This window comes from Salvia hispanica, chromosome 4 (assembly GCF_029641045.1).
Source record: "Salvia hispanica isolate PSC_SH4W2 chromosome 4, Shi_PSC_v1, whole genome shotgun sequence".
NCBI lineage: Eukaryota > Viridiplantae > Streptophyta > Magnoliopsida > Lamiales > Lamiaceae > Salvia > Salvia hispanica.
Genome location: NC_142695.1, coordinates 57,621,249 through 57,643,100, shown reverse-complemented (window position 1 = coordinate 57,643,100; position 21,852 = coordinate 57,621,249). Strand labels below are relative to the sequence as shown.

The 21,852-nt window shown below is 32.5% G+C and overlaps 2 protein-coding genes across 2 annotated transcripts; both read right to left on the bottom strand.

Annotated features, from left to right (window-relative positions):
• Positions 1-351: 351 nt before the first annotated feature.
• On the bottom strand, positions 352-19,869 carry LOC125195538 (putative glutathione S-transferase). The gene is made up of 2 exons (XM_089057555.1): positions 19,510-19,869; positions 352-708 (listed from the first exon to the last, which is right to left on the bottom strand). Exons 1-2 carry the CDS (start codon positions 19,825-19,827, stop codon positions 367-369), a joined length of 660 nt encoding a protein of 219 aa, XP_088913681.1. The 5' UTR covers positions 19,828-19,869; the 3' UTR covers positions 352-366.
• Positions 5,682-6,403, bottom strand: LOC148929661 (uncharacterized). The gene is made up of 2 exons (XM_089057556.1): positions 5,866-6,403; positions 5,682-5,755 (listed from the first exon to the last, which is right to left on the bottom strand). The coding sequence occupies exons 1-2, from the start codon at positions 6,341-6,343 to the stop codon at positions 5,721-5,723; spliced, it is 513 nt and encodes a 170-aa protein (XP_088913682.1). The 5' UTR covers positions 6,344-6,403; the 3' UTR covers positions 5,682-5,720.
• Positions 19,870-21,852: the final 1,983 nt, after the last annotated feature.

Sequence of the window (21,852 nt, the reverse complement as noted above, 5' to 3'; positions counted from 1 at the left end):
CAATAAATATAAAACGTTTGCTTTTTGGCACAGGATTTTATGTAGTGTTGTTTTATGAGTTAAAGAAGAGAGAGTAAAGTAAGAGAGAGAAAAAAGTAGAGATGAAGTTATTTCTATTTTAAGAAACGTTTCATTTTTAATGGGACAATCCAAAAAGGAAAACGTTTCATTTCTAGTGGAACAGAGGGAGTATTATACTACAACACTATAATAATTAATTTCACATGGAAAATACAATATGATTGACACGAGACTAGTGAATGCTAGTCATTTTATTTTACAATTAATTTCACATGGAAAATACATCATGATTGACACAAGACTAGTGAAGGCTAGTCTTTTTTTTATTGATAAACGAATAGAAATTTAAATGACACGCTTTTTCTTAATGGTCAAATAGAAGTTGTAAATGTTGTCGGGATCTGCCAATGATTTAGACACACTCTCTATCTCCAAACACCTCTTTACCCATGAACTTAATTTGGGATAATCTTGTTGGATGCTAAAATCGCCGCAGATTTCGAAGGTCTTGAACCATGGGGTATATGTGATCAAAGCCACATCCAAAAACCCGAAGCCGTTGTCGCCGAAGAATGGCTTATCGCCAAGCTCCGACTCCATCTGCTTCATGAACTCCGCGAACCCCTTCTTACCCGCCTCTTTCTCTTCTCGCTCCTCACACCATATCAAATTTCCGGTTTCCATTACCTACAATTCATTATCAAGTTATATAAACAAGTTTAAGTAGCATCAAACAATTTTACAACATCAAACTTGCTGATGTGCAAACCCCGTCCCACATCAGGAAATAATTAGTAAAGTTGCACGCAATGTATAATCCTACAAATTAAGATTATACTCCCTCCGTCCCAGAAAGATTGTCTCATTTTCTTTTTCACACTCGTTTCGCAAAAATAATAATAAATAGTTAAAGTAGAAAGAAAGTAAATTAAAAGAGAGAATAATGTAGATAATAGTCTTACCTACATTATTCTTTCTTTTATTTTACTCTCTTTCAATTTTACATATTTATTATTATTTTTGCAAAACGAGTGCAGAAAATAAACTGGGACAATCTTTCTGGGACGGAGGGAGTATAAAATTGCGAAGACTATGTCCAAAGTGGACAGTATCATACTAATATAGCACATGTAAAACTATTTGCAATTGACTATAACCAGACAATATATACTACCTCTGTCTCTTAAAAATAAAACCTTTTAAACTTTCTACTTTAAGAAATGAACCCCACAACCCACAAACTCTATTTCGATGGCTTTTTCTCTTCCTCTCTCTTACTTTACCCATTATTCTCTCATATTTTACCAATTATGCATATAAACCCGTACCATTTCAAAAGTTTCTATATTTCAAGGACGGATGTAGTACCTTTTTGTCTATATAATCAGCCAAGAACCTCGCTTGAGCTCTTTGGTAAGGATCACAATGTTGGACATAATTTATCATCATATATTCAAGAATACATAATTGAATATAAATAAAGCAAGATCTTCGAATATCATGTATTTCACGTAAAACCATAAACATAATAGGATCGAAACATACCTTGGCGATCCATAGCGGAAGCGATTAAGGAAGGAGGAGACGAACTTCCTCGGACTTTCTTTGGCGTGGTGGCGCAACTCCAACTCCAAGGATTTGTTTCTCTCTCTTTCCCTCGTTTATGTGTTCTCTTAATGTGTGTGATTTGATGGGATCCCACACTTGTATTTATAGGCAGAGAGAGGACAAACCATAATTATCAAACCCTAAAAGCCCTTTCCATCAAAGAGACTATATAATAATATAATAATAACGTTTCTTTTCTATAAAACTTGATTCCCAAGTTTAATGACAATCATAAACATGATTCCTTACCATATTTGTTATTAAAATATATAGTTATTTTCTTTGATTGTCGTGGACAAACCAAAACTATATATATAATAATATATTCATTTGGTAGGAGTTGGAATTATATGATTTGCCAATAAGTTGTAATTAAGGCCATAATTCCATTTTCCTTATTAGTCTTTGAAATTATACGACTAATTGATTTGGCCGATAATTAATCACATGTCTAAGAAACGTCTCATTTAATAATTAGGAAAAAAGTGTCTAATACCAAGTCAATGTATTATATTAAAAATCCAATTCTATTTAGGATTCTATCACTTGTCACATATGTGAGACATAAAACTTACATTCTCCCACTTGGCGAACATGTGGGACACAAAGTTTTCGATTCTCCCACTTGTCACACTTGACAGAGCCAAAGTAAAATAGACATAGTAAACATAAGGCGCGCATAATATTGGACTTTATAAATACTTTCATCATTGGTAAACATAAGTATTATATTAGAGAGACTACTAATGCGGGTCATGGCGGGCGTATATCATTCAATCGATATAGTTCCTTCCATGTACCACATCACCGGTATCCACTCTAATATAATCTATAAGTGACACCGCGTCCGTAATTGTCTTATTTCAAGACCTCCTACATTAATACTAAAAACGTACATATGCATATCAAATAATAAGTATATGCAGGAAAAGTAGAAACAACTTTATTGAATTCAAAATATCTATAACATAAGTGTCTGGACCAACATGGATACATAAAGATTAGACATTTCCATACCCAAGACCCATTCTATTGACTTGTTCCATAAATGTCTTAGGCGGTAATGCCTTAGTCAATGGGTCAGCAACCATAAGCTGTGTGCTTATATGTTCTATAGATATTCTTTGTTCCCGAACTTCATCTTTGACGGAAAGAAACTTTAATTCCATGTGTTTAGCTCCTTTTGAATACTTTTCATTCTTAGAGAAAAACACGGCTGCACTATTATCACAATACAATTTCAAGGGCTTGGATATTGAGGAGACAACACCAAGTCCTGAAATAAAATTTCGCAACCACGTAGTTTGAATAGATGCTTCAAAGCAAGCTATAAATTCAGCTTCCATGGTGGATGTCGAAATAGAACTCTGCTTGGCACTCTTCCATGATATGGCTCCTCCAGCCATAAGAAAAATGTAACCAAAGGTTGATTTTCTAGAGTCGACACATCCAGCATAATCTGAATCGGAATATCCAATCACTTCTAATTGATCAGATTTCCTAAATGTGAGCATAAAATCTTTTGTCCCCTTTAAGTATCTCATTGTCTTCTTTGCAGCTCTCCAATGTTCAACACCAGGGTTACTTTGGTAACGGCCTAGCATTCCAACTGCAAAGCTGATGTCTGGTCTAGTACAGACTTGAGCATACATCAAACTTCCCACAATAGATGCATAAGGAATATTTTCCATCTCTTTACGTTCCAATTCAGTTTTTTGGACATTGATCCAAACTGAATTTGTCACCTTTATGAATTGGAACAACACTTGGGGAACATGCACTCATCCCATATCTCTCTAAAATTCGATCTATGTAGTTTTTCTGAGACAATCCTAACACTCCACGTGATCGATCTCGTGATATTTCTATTCCAATCACGTAGGATGCCTCACCCATATCTTTCATGTCGAAATTTTTAGAGAGATAATTCTTAGTGTCATGTAGTAATCCAAGATCACTACTAGCAAGCAATATATCATCAACATACAGAACCAAAAATATGAACTTGCTCCCACTAACCTTGAGGTATATACACCGATCAACGGTGTTTTCTTTAAAACCAAAAGCAGTAATAGTGTCATGGAATTTAAAATACCATTGTCGAGAAGCCTGTTTCAGTCCATAAATTGATTTCTTAAGTTTGCAGACTAAATGTTCATTCCCTTTCTTAATGAAGCCTTCAGGTTGTTCCATGTAGACTTCTTCTTCCAAATCACCATTCAGAAAAGCAGTTTTCAAATCCATTTGATGTAGTTCCAAGTCGAAATGGGCTACAAGTGCCAAAATAATTCTAAGTGAGTCCTTCTTTGATACAGGAGAGAAAGTCTCTTTATAATCAACACCATCTTTCTGAGTGTAACCTTTGGCAACGAGTCTGGCTTTAAATCGTTCAATTAGACCGTTCATGTCGAATTTGGTCTTGAAGACCCATTTACACCCAATGCACTTGTGTCCATCAGGCAATGCGACAAGGTCCCAGACTTCATTAAAATCCATAGATTTCAACTCCTATCATGGCATCAACCCATTTATTAGAATTATCACTCTTAATGGCTAGTGAATATGAAACTGGATCGTTGCGTATCCCTATGTCACATTCAGATTCTTGGAGATATACCAAATAATCATCAGAAATTGCCGATTTTCGTTCTCGTTGAGAACGCCTTAGTGGCACTTCTGGAGGTGGCTCTTCCACATCTATTTCAATGACTTCGGCATCATCATTAAGTGGGTGGTCATTCAAGTGTTCAATATTGTTAGGTTGTTCAACAATATTTGGTACACTTGATTCTTGAGGAATTAAGGGAAGAGGGAATTCTACCCTTATTTCACTAATGACCGCATTACGAGTGTCAGAACTCCCACTGATCTCACCATTCTCAAAGAATCTTGCATTTCCTGTTTCAACAATTCTCATGCTATGATTAGGACAATAAAACCTATACCCTTTGGATTTTTCCGGGTAACCAATAAAGTAACCGCTGACTGTTCTGAAATCCAATTTCTTTTCTTGCGGGGAGTATACTCTAGCCTCCGCTGGACAGCCCCAAACATGAAGGTTCTGTAAACTGGGTTTCCTACCTGTCCAAAGTTCAAAAGGAGTCTTTGGCACAGCCTTACTAGGAACCCGGTTTAATACATACATAGCGGTTCTTAGAGCATACATCCACAACGATATGGGCAAGGTAGAATTGCTTAACATACTTCTAACCATTTCCATGAGAGTTCGATTACGTCTTTCAGCAACACCATTCTGCTGAGGCGTACCAGGCATTGTGTATTGTGCACAGATGCCATGCTTTTCTAAGTATTTGGCAAACGGTCCAGGTAATTGACCCATTTCAGTGGTACGACCATAAAATTCACCACCCCTATCAGATCGAACAATTTTCACCTTTCTATTTAATTGCCTTTCAACCTCAGTCACAAAATGTTCAAGTGTTTCTGCTGCCTGAGATTTTTCATGCAATAAATAAATATATCCATAACGCGAATAATCGTCAATAAAGGTGATAAAATACTTTTCTCCACCAAAAGTTGGGACATCAAAAGGTCCACAAATATCTGTATGTATAATTTCAAGGAGCTCAGTGCTTCTTGTGGCATTTTTCTTATTGTGTTTGGTTTGTTTACCTTTAATACAATCCACACAAACAGTAAAGTCTGTAAAGTCTAAATTCGAAAGAATATTATCCTTTACAAGTCTCTTAATTCTGTCACTAGAAATGTGTCCCAGTCTTTTATGCCATAAGAATGATGGTTTTTCATTCATCGCACTATGTTTGGTTTCATCATTATTTTGCAGGGCTATACATGCTTCTGAATTATTAAGAAATAATTGGTATAAACCGTCAACAATAAAACCAGAAGCAATAATATTGGAATTCTTAAATAAAGTAAAACAATTATTCCCAAACTCAAAATTAAACCCATCATAATCAAGTTTCGAAACAGAAATTAAATTTCTAGAAAGAGTCGTAACATAAAGGGTGTGATACAAGTCCAAATGAAAACCATTATCTAAAATTAATCGGTATGTCCCAATATCTTCGACTGGAGCCTTATTCCGATTTCCCATAAGCAAGAAGTTCTCATTTGGTCTTGTGGTTTGGGTCATAAGGAATCCCTGCAAGGAATTCGAAACATGAACATTAGCACCAGAATCAATCCACCAAGTATTAGATGGAACAGCGATCATATTTGATTCAAAAAAGCTTGTGAATCCTAAGAATTCACCTTTCTTTTCGAACCACTGACGACGTCTGTCGCAGTCCTTCTGAAAATGTCCATCCTTTCCACAGAAACGGCACTTGTCATTATTGCCCTTCTTCTTAAGCTTGGTTTGAGAGTTCACATTCCTTTTGGGAGGTGCACGTTTCTTGCCTTTGTCCGGCATATTCCCAACTTTCTTAGATGCTCCTTCAGTTGCAATGTGAGCATGAGATGCACTCATTCCATGCTCCTTCAGCCTTTGCTCCTCTTGGACCAACATATTTCCCAATTCATTTAGAGTCCACTTATCCTTTATAGTGTTATAGTGAATTTGGAATGGCCCATACTGAGGAGGCAAGGAAGTTAGAATGAATTGGACAAGGAAACCCTCATCCACCAGTAATCCTAACTTTCCCAGCTTGGAAGCAATGTTGTTCATGTCCATCACATGCTCGTACATGGTCCGAGAACCATCATATCGCATGCTCATAAGATCCTTCATAAGTTTTCCTGCAAGAGACTTGTCTGCAGTTTTGAAGCGATCTTCAACATTCTGCAAATATTCCTTTGCAACATCAGTCGCTGGGAGGCTTGCCTTAATATTATCGGCAACAGACATTCTGATGAACTGCAAACTTAGCCTGTTAGATTTTTCCCAAGCATTATGGGCAGTGATCTCAGCCGAACTACTTTCATCAGAAAGATCAGTTGGCTTATCATTCAACAATACTAGCTCTAAGTCCATCACTCCCAGGGTGAACTCAAGTTTCTCTTTCCATTCAGAGAAGTTGGTTCCATTAAGTTGGGGAACGTTTGAAGTAAACAAACTAGTAGAAAATGATGCTGCAATTATAGGGAAAATTAAGAATATGAGTGCTCACATAAAGCTTTGAATAATAACACAAACATTAATTTGAAAATCCATATAATAAGACATAATTATGAAAAACTCCTTTGGGCAGTTTTGCATACAATAATAAACATCATGCTTTCAATATTCACTGATTCAGTAATTGAGTAATAAATAAATTAACGTTACCTTTGGGTAATCACCAATTTAAAATTACCACCATTAGTGTTCATTACATCACAAAAACACTATTTCCTTTGGGAATCTAGAATCGTTATGACAAACAAACATGAATATGCATTATAGCCACAACAAGCATGATGAATAATTGATTAAATAGATTTTCATATAAATATTTGATTATAAACTCTTCTTATTTTACCTCACTTTGGTGATTGCAAAATAAACATACTATAATCAAATTTCATGGCAATAATAACAATCATTCTTATACACAACATATGCGAATATATATCAAATATAATCACATAGAATGAACAACCATTAATAAATAAAGTAATTATCCAATACAATTCACAAATATATTATGCGAACAAAACTAATCAGATTAAATCACAAAATCAATCAACGCGTAAAGATGAGTTTGATAAATTTGCATATATATATTCACGAAACACGTAATACATTAATTGGGATTAGAATTCATATTATCCCAACAATATTAAATAACCGATTTATTCACAATAATTTGTGCAAAATAAATTCAAAAATATGGTTTTCAATCATACGAAAATACATGAGTTCTCAACCAAGCTCTGATACCACATGTTGGACATAATTTATCATCATATATTCAAGAATACATAATTGAATATAAATAAAGCAAGATCTTCGAACATCATGTATTTCACGTAAAACCATAAACATAATAGGATCGAAACATACCTTGACGATCCATAGCGGAAGCGATTAAGGAAGGAGGAGACGAACTTCCTCGAACTTTCTTTGGCGTGGTGGCGCAACTCCAACTCCAAGGATTTGTTTCTCTCTCTTTCCCTCGTTTATGTGTTCTCTTAATGTGTGTGATTTGATGGGATCCCACACTTGTATTTATAGGCAGAGAGAGGACAAACCCTAATTATCAAACCCTAAAAGCCCTTTCCATCAAAGAGGCTATATAATAATATAATAATAACGTTTCTTTTCTATAAAACTTGATTCCCAAGTTTAATGACAATCATAAACATGATTCCTTACCATATTTGTTATTAAAATATATAGTTATTTTCTTTGATTGTCGTGGACAAACCAAAACTATATATATAATAATATATTCATTTGGTAGGAGTTGGAATTATATGGTTTACCAATAAGTTGTAATTAAGGCCATAATTCCATTTTCCTTATTAGTCTTTGAAATTATACGACTAATTGATTTGGCCGATAATTAATCACATGTCTAAGAAACGTCTCATTTAATAATTAGGAAAAAAGTGTCTAATACCAAGTCAATGTATTATATTAAAAATCCAATTCTATTTAGGATTCTATCACGTGTCACATATGTGAGACATAAAACTTACACACAAGGCAGCAGCGTCGAAGATTTGTCCTTCCACACCTCGTCGATGTATTCGACAATAACAAACGATCCTCAAACGGGTTTGCCGTTGTGGATCAAAACGGGGATCTCCTTGTAAATGGGGTTGGACTCGAGAAGAAGCTGGCTTTTATTTTCCTTGTCCTCCTCTCTGTGCTCATAATCGCTGCCCTTCACTGCTAACGCAACTCTCGGCCTCATTCCGAACATGCTCGGATAAAAATCCAGCAGAATCACCTTGTCTTCCATGTTCATGAAAGAGATGGAGATTTTTGTTTTGTTTTGTTTTGGTACAAAATCAGTGAAACATTTGCAAAGTGTGGATGTGGATTTAAAGGGCATGATAGTAGTACAAAATATTTTATAATATGGCCATGCCATGTTCCATAAATAATGTTAATTCATGGTTTCCTGCAAGTTTAAGTTTGACTCATACATTTAAATTCAAGTTTATTGCAATGGGACAGCCTTAATATAACGATACACAAACATCCATTTCTAGAAGAAACAAATACACACCCACATAAAGTTTACTAATGAAAGAAAAAACAATGAAAACCAAGTAAAATTACTTGGACGGATGGACCCAATTGAAAAACAGTTCCACATGATATCACACACCACGAGTTTGTGCACCTTGATTTAATGTTAATAAATGAGGACGTTATATTTACAATTGATTGCAATAGTTTAAAAATATTGAATATAACACATTCAAGTTAATGTAGTTACTATTACCTGCATTTTCAGCTTCGTCTCCATTTGGAACTTTAGAAAGCAGACAAGTCAAAGAGGGAAACATAAATTATTCAACATAAACCAACTAAGTTATAGGAGTACTATAAAATAATATTTCATGCTTTCCTCGAAATTATTCAATAATTACAAAGTGCAATAAAATATATGTGGCCAAGTCACATGTTCAATAAACAATTACAAATAGTCATGATTCGTTTAATTTGTTTGATTGATTGATTTAACTATGCTCAAAATTATACTCCCTCCGTATCATTATTGAGTCATTTTTATTTTTCAGAAAGATTGTTCATGGTTGAGTCATTTTCATATATCGTAACTTTTCTTTCTTTCTTATTTACTCTCTCTTACTTTATTTACTCTATATTATTCACTATATACTTTATTCTCTCTAAATTTTCCTCTCTCTTGCTTTATTATCTATTTATTTAACACATCCAACATCCCTTTCTTAGACTCCGTGCCCAAAAGTTCCGCTTCAACTATAGTGAAGCCGAACAAGTAGAAAAAAATGGCAAGCTAGAAAGCGAAGCTAGAATATATATACAACAACCACTATTAAATTAGTCCCCAACTTAATTGATACGACATTGTTTTCAATCAATAAAAATTTGACAACTAAAATAATTCGAAAACTAAAATTATCAAATGATCATATGAAAAATTGAAAGTGGCACGTTGATGATAATCTAAATTGAACTATGGTACGTGACATATATTTTTAGGAAAGTCCATTTCTACTATTGAGGCCCAATACTAGGCCCATTTGTAAGCCCAGATAAATATTATGAGCTTTCGTTTCTATTATCAATAAACGCCTCTTTTTAGAATATCAATGCCTATTGGATGACTATTTTTTTTTATCAATTACTAGTATATTAATTTTGCTATTCATACATAAATCATTTAGGAAAGCATTTATTTTATCAAAACCAATTACTACTAAATAAACTTTTGTTGGGCCTAGATTAACAATTTAAATATTTTGGCTGAATTTATGCTAGCACATTACCTGTACCGAAATCTTTATACAAACTTTTTTTTGGTATACATAAATGCCACCGGTATTATTTCTTTAGTATCTAGCCAAATGATGATTCGATATCTTTACTTAATATGAAAATAGAGTTGTAATCAATGTCGAACTCTTCTTAAAGACCGAACCACCGAACCATACTAAATTAGGGCTTTTAGATCTAGGTTTTTATGGATGAGATTCACAAATTTATAAATTATTTTCTCCTTCATCACTAGTCTATTTTAATTCATCCGAAGGTAAATAAGTCATACTAACACGTTACGAAGATTTAACTTCATTCCAGAATATATTACTTCATTCCAGTAGGTTTTTACTTCATTATAATAGGATTATTACTTCATTCTAGTAGGATTATTACTTCATTCCAGAATATGAACTGATTGTAGGCCATCATCTAGTAATGAACATTCAATAAATAATGAACCAAATGAACGTCAGTAATGAAGTAAATATGATATTTTATTGAAAAACAATGTTAACTTACTTATTCAGTCATGCGATTACTTCATTACATTAGTTTATTACTTCATTCAATCATGCTATTACTTCATTCCATTAGTTTATTACTTCATAATGTGTTATGACATAATTATTTTGTTTAGGGTGTAGGCCATCATCTAGTAATGAACTACATTCAATAAATAATGAACCAAATGAACGTCAGTAATGAAGTAAATATGATATTTTATTGAAAAACAATGTTAACTTACTTCATTCAGTCATGCGATTACTTCATTACATTAGTTTATTACTTCATTCAATCATGCTATTACTTCATTCCATTAGTTTATTACTTCATAATGTGTTATGACATAATTATTTTTCAATTGAAGTAAATTCGGTATGTAATGAATGCGAAAATCACTTCATAACATACGTTTATTTAGTTCATTATGTAGTGAATATAGTTCATTATTTACTATATATATGGTTCGGTGGTTCGGTCTAAGAGTGGATTTGTGGATAATGCAACTCTATGAAAATATATTCTTCGACGTAGCAAAATGTGGGTATCGCATCGATGACCAGATCTTTGTAGGGTTAATGCATATTACTAACATAACATGAAATAGTTTGCGTGTTTAAATTTGCTTTCTAGATAATAAGATAAGTTATTATAGACACGTGACATATTACATATATTAATGGGAAAGGCTTAAAGTAAATATTATACAACACTATAATCATTAATTTCACATGGAAAATACATCATGATTGACACAAGACTAGTGATTGTGGCGAAGCTAGAAGTTTTCCGTTTGGGGCCCAAATTACTGTTAATAGTTATAGAATTTTTTTTGATGCTCATGATGTCGAAAGCTCGATTATTTATATTTTTAACTTTTTTTTATTACGATTATAATGATAGAAGAAAATAATTACGAATTGATAAAGAATGAAAATTAGTATTATTAGTGGTGTAAAAGAGAATAAATAGAAATTGTATTCTAAAAAGTAGAAGAACAAACAAAAATTATATTTCAAAAAATAGAAGCAAAAAAAATACACATAGACCCTAAAATTTTCAAAAGTAATGATATCTTGAAAAGCAATAACGTTACCTTTAACCCAAAGATGGAAAAACTTTTATCAAAGATATCCGATAAGCTTGGAGGACCAAGTTCTTCTAATGCAAATGTTATCAGGGAATCACATAATAGTCAAACCAGTTGTTCTTCTTCTGAAGAAGACAATGTTTTAGACCAACTAGACGAAATTTTCAAGGATGAAGAACAAAGTTATCCTTATAAAATTAATAGAATATTTAAAGGGAGAAAATTTAATAATAATAAAAATTATTATAGTAAACCCTCACCTGCAGATTTGCAATATGAAGAAAGAGGACAATTCCATAAATCTAGCTATGATGGAAATTCTATAACAGAGTGGAATATTGATGGAAAATCTGAATATGAGATTCTTAATACTCTGCAAGAAATGGGTATGGCCAAAATAGCATATAGATATAACGGAATATCTGAAAAGGAAGCTTGTGTTCTCCTCGTTAATGGATTCACCGGCCAATTAAAAAATTGGTGGGATAATGCTCTGAATTTCGAAAGCAAAGAAAAAATTTTAAACCATGTCATTAATACAGAAGATCAAGATGGGGAACTTAAAGAAACAAATGATGCCTGTTATTACCTAGTTGTAACGATATCAATGTATTTTATAGGAAATCCTAGGGAAGAATTTAATAGCTCCTCTATTGTTCTGACAAATTTAAAATGTCCTACTTTATCTGATTGTAGATGGTATAAAGACGTTTTCATAACCCAGGTTCTCAAAAGAAATGATTGTAGTCAAGCCTTTTGGAAAGAAAGATTTATTGCAGGATTACCAAAATTATTTGGCGAAAGAATAATCCAAAAAATAAAGGATGATATAGGAACCGAAAATATCCCCTTTGAAGAAATTACTTTTGGGCAATTATTTGCCTTCATCAAAAAAGAAGGTTTTTCCTTATGCATGGAAATAAAAATTCAAAATAAATATAGAAAAGATAAGCAGAAAGCCAAGAATGAATTAAGATGCTTTTGTGAGATGTTTGGAATAGAAAAATTAGAAGCCCCGTCCTCTAAGAATAAGAGAAAATCTTTTAAGAAAACTATACAAAAACCCTTTTATAGTAAACCGTATGGCGTATAGGAATAAGCATAGAAGACCAAGGCCTAAGAAAGATTATAAACCAAAAAAAGATAATACTGAAATAAAGTGCTGGTTTTGCAAGAAAACTGGACATACTGAAAATCAATGCTGGAAGAAGAAAAAGAGAAGTATTAAATTAATAAGTAAACAAATTAATAGCCTTTTAAAGGAAAATGAAGAAGACTCTTATTCTGATACCGAATCTAATTCTGACATTGAAGAAATTCAAAGCTCCTCTAGTGAAGAAAGTTATCATACTAGCAATGAGTAAGGAAAGGATATTTGTAAAAGCTGTATTAATGTTATCTCCAAAGAAGAAAAAGAAGTCATCTTTGATCTCATCCAAGAAATTCCTGATAACAATTTAAAAGAAGATTACCTTAACAAACTTAAAGATTTAATATTAGAAGAACCATCGTCTTCTAAGAAAGTCAAAATCAATGAACAATTTAGTTTAAATAAAATTTGGGAAAGATATCCATACCAAAGTTTTTCCAAACAAATAACTGCTAGAGATCTCCAAAATGAAATTAATACTCTTAAAAGGCAAATTAATAAAGAGTTTCATGAATTAAAAGAAAAAGACTTTGAACTCAAATCAAGAATAGAAATTATTGAAAATAATGAGAAGGTTCATGATTGGAATAATGAGAAAGAAGATACAGAATCCAATTCCATAAGAGTAATTCAAAAAATTAATTATCAAAAATGGCATGTGAATGTCACCCTAGTTTTCGATAATTTCAAAACTAGAATAATGGCTTTGGTTGATTCAGGAGCAGATCATAATATTATTAGAGAAGGAATTGTTCCGACAAAATTCTGCGATAAAACAAAAGAAAAGCTTTTTACGGCAAACAATAATCCTTTAACGATAAAATATAAACTTTCTAGAGCTCATATTTTCAATAATGGTTATTGTTTCAAAAACATTTTCACTATTGTTAGTGATGTCTCTTATAACATGATTTTAGGAACACCCTTTTTAACTCAAATATACCCATTCTATGTTAATGACATAGGCATCACAACCAAGATTCAAGGAAGAGAAATAAGCTTTAAGTTCCTCTCACCCATTAAAAAGCAAGAAATATTAAACCTTCAAAGTAGTTCCATATTTAAACAAATAAATAGCATAAGCCATAAGAAAAAACAAATTAATCTATTAAAAGAAGAATTGCCTTTTCAAAAGAATCGAAGATCAATTAAAAACTTCTAAATATATTAATAAAATCAAAGAAATAGATAACAAATTTATCAATAAAGTCTGCAACGAAGTTCCTGATGCTTTTTGGGATAGGAAACAACACATAATTGAATTACCATATGAGAAAGACTTTAATGAGAAAGATATTCCTACAAAATCAAGGCCTATTCAAATGAATCAAGAGCTTATGGAGACCTGTAAAAAGGAAATTAATGAATTAATAAATAAAAAATTAATAAGACCTTCCAAATCTCCTTGGAGCTATTCTGCCTTTTATGTCATGAAACAAGCTGAACTAGAAAGAGGAACTCCTAGACTAGTAATAAATTATAAACCTTTGAATAAAGTTTTACAATGGATTAGATATCCTATTCCTAATAAAAGAGATTTGATAAATAGATTATATAATGCTAAGCTTTTCTCCAAATTTGATCTTAAATCGGGATTTTGGCAAATTCAAGTTGCTGAGAAAGACAGATATAAAACAGCTTTTACTGTACCCTTTGGACATTACGAATGGAATGTAATGCCTCTTGGATTGAAAAATGCTCCCTCGGAATTTCAAAGAATAATGAATGACATTATGAATCCCTATAGTCATTTTAGTATTGTCTACATTGATGATGTTTTAATCTTTTCTCAAGATATTGACCAACATGTTAAACACCTTGAAATTTTCATGAAAGCCATCGAGAAAAATGGATTAGTTATCTCTACTCCAAAAATGAAACTCTTCCAAACCAGCATTAGATTTCTATGTCATGACATTACCAAAGGGACATTTACACCTATTAGCAGATCTTTATCTTTCACAGAGAAATTTCCTGATGAGATCAAAGATAAAAACCAATTACAAAGGTTTTTAGGATGTTTAAATTATATTTACGATTTTTATCCAAATCTTAGAGAAACCTGTAAAATCCTTTATCAAAGACTGAAGAAAAACCCAACTGGTCTGATGAACATACTAAAGTAGTCAGAATCATTAAAGAACAAGTAAAGTCTTTACCATTCTTAGGAATCCCTGATCCTAAGGCTTTCATGATTATTGAAACAGACGCCTCTAATATAGGTTATGGAGGAATCTTAAAACAAAAAATAGAAATCAATGCAAAAGAACAATTGATAAGATTCCACTCAGGAATTTGGAATAATGCACAGATGAACTATTCGGTCATCAAGAAAGAAATTTTAGTCATTGTTTTATGCATTTCAAAATTCCAAGATGACTTATATAATAAAAAAATTCTCCTTAGAATAGATTGCAAATCTGCAAAATAAGTCCTTGTCAAAGATGTTCAAAATATTGTTTCAAAACAGATTTTTGCTAGATGGCAAGCAATTTTATCAGTTTTTGACTTTGAAATTGAATTTATCAAAGGAGAAAATAATTCATTACCTGATTTTCTAACCAGAGAATTCTTGCAAGGAAACAGTCATGAATTCAGAAAAGAAAAGAATACAGAGTGCCAAAGACTATGAAGTTCTCAAACTCCAAAAGACTCATCAAAAGTCATTGTCTCGGCTTCACACCCACTTACTCCTCAAAAATCCATTCAAAGAATACCAAACAGATTCTCTCATCTTCAACACCAGCTTGAAATTCCATATAATACTGTCCTGGTCTCAAATCTCCCAAAGCCAACTAATATTCAAATCCCAAACACCCCCGAAATTCATAAATATGTTGTCAAAGATTGGCATGAAGACTGTGGGATGACCACTTTTGCTGATTTCCCAGCCAACATATCTCAAAATGATTATATTAGAAACCGTTTTCCAAATCCTTCTCAATTTTGGGAGTCTGATGATCCCTTAAAAGACCAAAAGTATTATGAGTTTATTCTTGTAGACTCGAATTCGGTTGAAATAACTCACAATTTCAATAAGTCCAAAGAGGTAGAATTTTCAAATTGCCTTATCAAAAGAATTTATACTCTACCATTTTTAGAGGACTTAGTGAGTTCAAAATGTTTTCGGTCAATCATCCAGCCCATGGGTATCACTACATTGATTACAAGAATGCATTGATTACAAGAATACATTGATTACAAGAATGCATTGACCGAAAACATTTTGAACTCACTAAGTCCTCCAAAAGTGGTAGGAGTATAAATTCTTTTGATAAGGCATTTTGAAAATTCTACCTCTTTGGACTTATTGAAATTGTGAGTTATTTCAACCGAATTCGAGTCTACAAGAATAAACTCGTAATACTTTTGGTCTTTTAAGGGATCATCAGACTCCCAAAATTGAGAAGGATTTGGAAAACAGTTTCTAATATAATCATTTTGAGATATGTTGGCTGGGAAATCAGCAAAAGTGGTCATCCCACAGTCTTCATGCCAATCTTTGACAACATATTTATGAATTTCGGGGGTGTTTGGGATTTGAATATTAGTTGGCTTTGGGAGATTTGAGACCAGGACAGTATTATATGGAATTTCAAGCTGGTGTTGAAGAGGAGAGAATCTGTTTGGTATTCTTTGAATGGATTTTTGAGGAGTAAGTGGGTGTGAAGCCGAGACAATGGCTTTTAATGAGTCTTTTGGAGTTTGAGAACTTCATAGTCTTTGGCACTCTGTATTCTTTTCTTTTCTGGATTCATGACTGTTTCCTTGCAAGAATTCTCTGGTTAGAAAATCAGGTAATGAATTATTTTCTCCTTTGATAAATTCAATTTCAAAGTCAAAAACTGATAAAATTGCTTGCCATCTAGCAAAAATCTGTTTTGAAACAATATTTTGAACATCTTTGACAAGGACTTCTTTTCCAGATTTGCAATCTATTCTAAGGAGAATTTTTTTATTATATAAGTCATCTTGGAATTTTGAAATGCATAAAACAATGGCTAAAATTTCTTTCTTGATGACCGAATAGTTCATCTGTGCATTATTCCAAATTCCTGAGTGGAATCTTATCAATTATTCTTTTGCATTGATTTCTATTTTTTGTTTTAAGATTCCTCCATAACCTATATTAGAGGCGTCTGTTTCAATAATCATGAAAGCCTTAGGATCAGGGATTCCTAAGAATGGTAAAGACTTTACTTGTTCTTTAATGATTCTGACTACTTTAGTATGTTCATCAGACCAGTTGGGTTTTTCTTCAGTCTTTGATAAAGGATTTTACAGGTTTCTCTAAGATTTGGATAAAAATCGTAAATATAATTTAAACATCCTAAAATCCTTTGTAATTGGTTTTTATCTTTGATCTCATCAGGAAATTTCTCTGTGAAAGATAAAGATCTGCTAATAGGTTTAAACGTCCCTTTGGTAATGTCATGACATAGAAATCTAATGCTGGTTTGGAAGAGTTTCATTTTTGGAGTAGAGATAACTAATCCATTTTTCTCGATGGCCTTCATGAAAATTTCAAGGTGTTTAACATGTTGGTCAATATCTTGAGAAAAGATTAAAACATCATCAATGTAGACAATACTAAAATGACTATAGGGATTCATAATGTCATTCATTATTCTTTGAAATTCCGAGGGAGCATTTTTCAATCCAAAAGGCATTACATTCCATTCGTAATGTCCAAAGGGTACAGTAAAAGCTGTTTTATATCTATCTTTCTCAGCAACTTGAATTTGCCAAAATCCCGATTTAAGATCAAATTTGGAGAAAAGCTTAGCATTATATAATCTATTTATCAAATCTCTTTTATTTGGAATAGGATATCTAATCCATTGTAAAACTTTATTCAAAGGTTTATAAGTTATTACTAGTCTAGGAGTTCCTCTTTCTAGTTCAGCTTGTTTCATGACATAAAAGGCAGAACAGCTCCAAGGAGATTTGGAAGGTCTTATTAATTTTTTATTTATTAATTCATTGATTTCCTTTTTACAGGTCTCCATGAGCTCTTGATTCATTTGAATAGGCCTTGATTTTGTAGGAATATCTTTCTCATTAAAGTCTTTCTCATATGGTAATTCAATTATGTGTTGTTTCCTATCCCAAAAAGCATTAGGAACTTCGTTGCAGACTTTATTGATAAATTTGTTCTCTATTTCTTTGATTTTATTAATATATTTAGAAGTTTTTAATTGATCATCGATTCTTTGAAAAGGCAATTCTTCTTTATAGGATTGGATGGATTGTTGTAATAACAATATCATTACTGGGCAAGCACCATTTTTTACTTAAATTTTTATTAACTTCAATAGTGGGTTTTCTAAAACAATCGTACCATCCTTCGGATGAGAGGAAGATGGCAACAAAATCGTAGAAAAGAAAGTTCGATTTCATTTTCTTCATTTCTTTTATCCATTCATTTTTAATTTTGATTCTAATTCTATTGTCAAGTTTATTGAACCACTTCTCTTCTTCTTTATAAAAAGGAGAACTTAATTCTTTATTCAAATAATCCATGTCTGGTTCAAAATCTTCACCAGAAATTATGACCATGGTACTTCTGGTAGGGGAATATGAGCCCTCAGCACAATCCTCAGTCGTTTGTCTTGGCTGTGGTATTGGCATTTTAAAGGTATATCTATTTTCGGAAGTACTTGGAATATCCGAGCAAGAAGCCCTATGTTCATAGTATTGGTAACTTCTATTATTTCTAAAATTCATGAAGGAGTTTGTCCTATCAAATTTAATAGTGATTGTTCCATCTGGTTCTTCAACAATTTGTGAAGGTTCTCTTCTTTCAATGTTTCTAGAAATCTGAGGTTCCTTAATTATGAATTGGTCTGGAATAGTCATCTCATTCCATTTAAGTCTTTTAGGGGTATAAGTAGTAGACTGCTCAACATCTACCTGTAGAAGGATTGTTTCTCCTTTTGAGAAAGGGTTTCTACTAAATTTTGGGTTTAAATGTGAAGACATGAGTCTAAGATATATTCTAAACATAACTGCAAAATTTTTGCAAACATGGAATTCATCTCCCTGGATTTGAACATCTAAAACTAAAGATTCTAGTATCATTGGGTCAATAAGGTCAACAGAAAAGTTTGGAGAGCAATTAAAATAGATTGGTTCGTTGCATATATTGGTTTGAACCATAGCTAGGAGAGAGGTTTCATATCTATTCAATCTTTTATCTCTCAAAGCTAAATATATAGGTGTGTCGACTCCTATATGAACTAAAGGTTTGACAGCTATTTGTGCTAAACCAACATGTGCGTATCTATAACCATTCTCTTTATATTTTTTGACCGATTCTATATTGAGAAGGGGGAAATTATCAGACTCATGAAGAATACTTCTAGTTTCTTCATGGGTTCTAATGGAGAAGGCAGTCTTAAAATCGATTATTCAAATTGGAGTATACCCAAAGAGAAAATTGAAAAACCTAAACCCTAACATTTGCATTATGAAGAGAGAATAAAGCAAGAGATAGTAAAGAAAGTGAAAAGAAATGTGTTGACTTTTACTAAAAGGGGAAATGATGCTACTACTATGGAACGTACCAAAATAGCAAAATAACTCTAGTACTATGGAACAGATGGAGTGTTTTAGAAAGTGGACCTCATAATCCATTAACTCTATTTCCACTACTTTTTCTCTTAATTTATCAATTCTTCTCTCGTATTTTACTAATTATGCATTAAAACCCGTGCAAATTCAAAACTTTCTAATTTTCAAAGACGGAGGTAGTACCTTTTTTTCTATATAATCAGCCAAGAACCTCGCTTGAGCTCGTTGGTAAGGATCACAAGGCAGCAGCGTCGGAGATTTGTCCTTCCACACCTCGTCGATATATTCGACAATTATAAACGATCCACAAACGGGTTTGCCGTTGTGGATCAAAACGGGGATCTGCTTGTAAACGGGGTTGGACTCGAGAAGAAGCTGGCTTTTATTTTGCAAGTCCTCCTCTCTGTGCTCGTAATCGATGCCCTTCACTGCTAACGCAACTCTCGCCCTCATTCCGAACATGCTTGGATGATAATCCAGCAGAATCACCTTGTCTTCCATGTTGAGATATTACAATTTACACGAAAATAGACCTCAAAGATACAATTAGCTTTGTTTTGGATAAGGATTTAAAGGTAGAGACATTTATAACAATCACCATCACCATCACCCACTTCTATTTTTTTAATAATAAAAGGACTATGATAATAACTAGAAGTCCTCGAAATGAGGTAAAGTGAATAATGCATAAAGTAGAATTACACTGTAGTCTCTTTATCCCATAAAAATATAGACAATAGGTATGTCACGAAAATTAAGATAAAATTGATAAAATAAGAGATAGAGGGAGAATAGTAGTTAAAATAGTATTAGTGGATAGTGAGACCTACCTTATTAAATTAATATAACTTTCTAAAATTGGAATGCACATTTTTTTGTGGGACGGATGAAAATAAAAAGTATAAATATTTTTATAGGACGTATGGAAAAATATAGTACTATATAATTCATCTATTATAAGTATTCTACAATAGTAAAGACATCTCATTTGGATATGAAGATTAAGATATAACTCCTCTATTATAAGAGTATCCACAATGGCGGCTAACGCATCGGCTAGCCGATTCGCGTCGCTAGCCGGTCGGCTAGCTGAACCATTGGGATCGGCCAGCAGCAAATCGGCGTAGAAACCGGCGAGCGCACGCCGATTTCCAGGCGCTGGCCGATGCGCTCGCTGGCATCTTGAGAGAGTATATGGCTTAGTTTGATCCCATTATGTAATCCAGAATGAGAAAAAAGAATAGTTCTTGATTCCGCTGCAAAAGTATCAATTTATAATTTTTGATAATTATCACCGCTTTTTCCAAAAAAAAAAGAGAATAATTCATGATATGAGAACGTAGAAATTGGGTTGAAATAATGCTCCAAAGAAAGACTAACCGCTAAAATTGAAGTTGTATTATTTTGTTGTTTGATTAAATAATTATCGAGTATAAGTAATTTAAAAGTTTATTTAGGATTGTATCTATCCCGACCTTTGGTGGTTTAGTCAATTTCATCTTTAATATTTAATCGTTGTTTCAATGTTATCCTATTTAATCGAGTATTTGTTAATGAATAATGAGACTTTTGAAATTAATACTATTATTTCCATTTTGTTGATTATAATACTCCTTATATCTTGTTATTAACAATATTAATTTTATGAATAGCATAAAAATCAAATTTCAAAATCTGAACCAGCACTACGCAGATATGTCTCTGGCATCTATTGGGGAAATTGCTATCATAACAATAAATAAAATAAATAACAAATTCGAAAACATTAGGTAATATAAACGTTCAGCTCCTCTGAAATTAACATGAAATGAACACTTGCAACGATTTGATCCATTTAATTTAAATAAAAGGATTTGTTTTAAAGGTATATAAAATCACCAAAAAATCAAAAGCAACACCCATTAAAGTGTGAAAGAGAATGCAATTGAAAAAGTGATCACCAATATTGACTTAGTCAAGTTTTAGAAGGTAAAGTGAAAGTACCAAAACACAAACATCCACTCTGGAATAAACAAAACTACACACCAACATGAAGTTTAGAAGGTAAAAAAGAACATAAAGTTTACAAATGAAGATAAAAAGACTGAATACAAATTACAAAATTTAGTTGGGCGTTGAAAATCTTTGGACTTGTGCGATCATTATTTTTCTATTTTCTTCTATTTTTATTTGTGAAAGATATAACTTTTTTATTGACAAAGATTTTATTTACCTATATTGTATCAACCTACCAATTTATCTATTTTTATCATGGAAGGATGCGTATTAGTACATTGATAAGGAAAGACGTAATATGAAATCCATACACCATTAAATTACTACACACCAACCATCATCAAAAATTAATACGCACCCTTCCATGATAAAAATAGATAAATTGCTAGGTTGATACAATAGGTAAATAAAATCTTTGTCAATAAAAAAGTTATATCTTCCACAAAAAAAAAATAGAAGAAAATAGAAAAATAACGATCGCACTAGTCCAAGATTTTCAACGCCCAACTAAATTTTCAACTAAATTTAGTG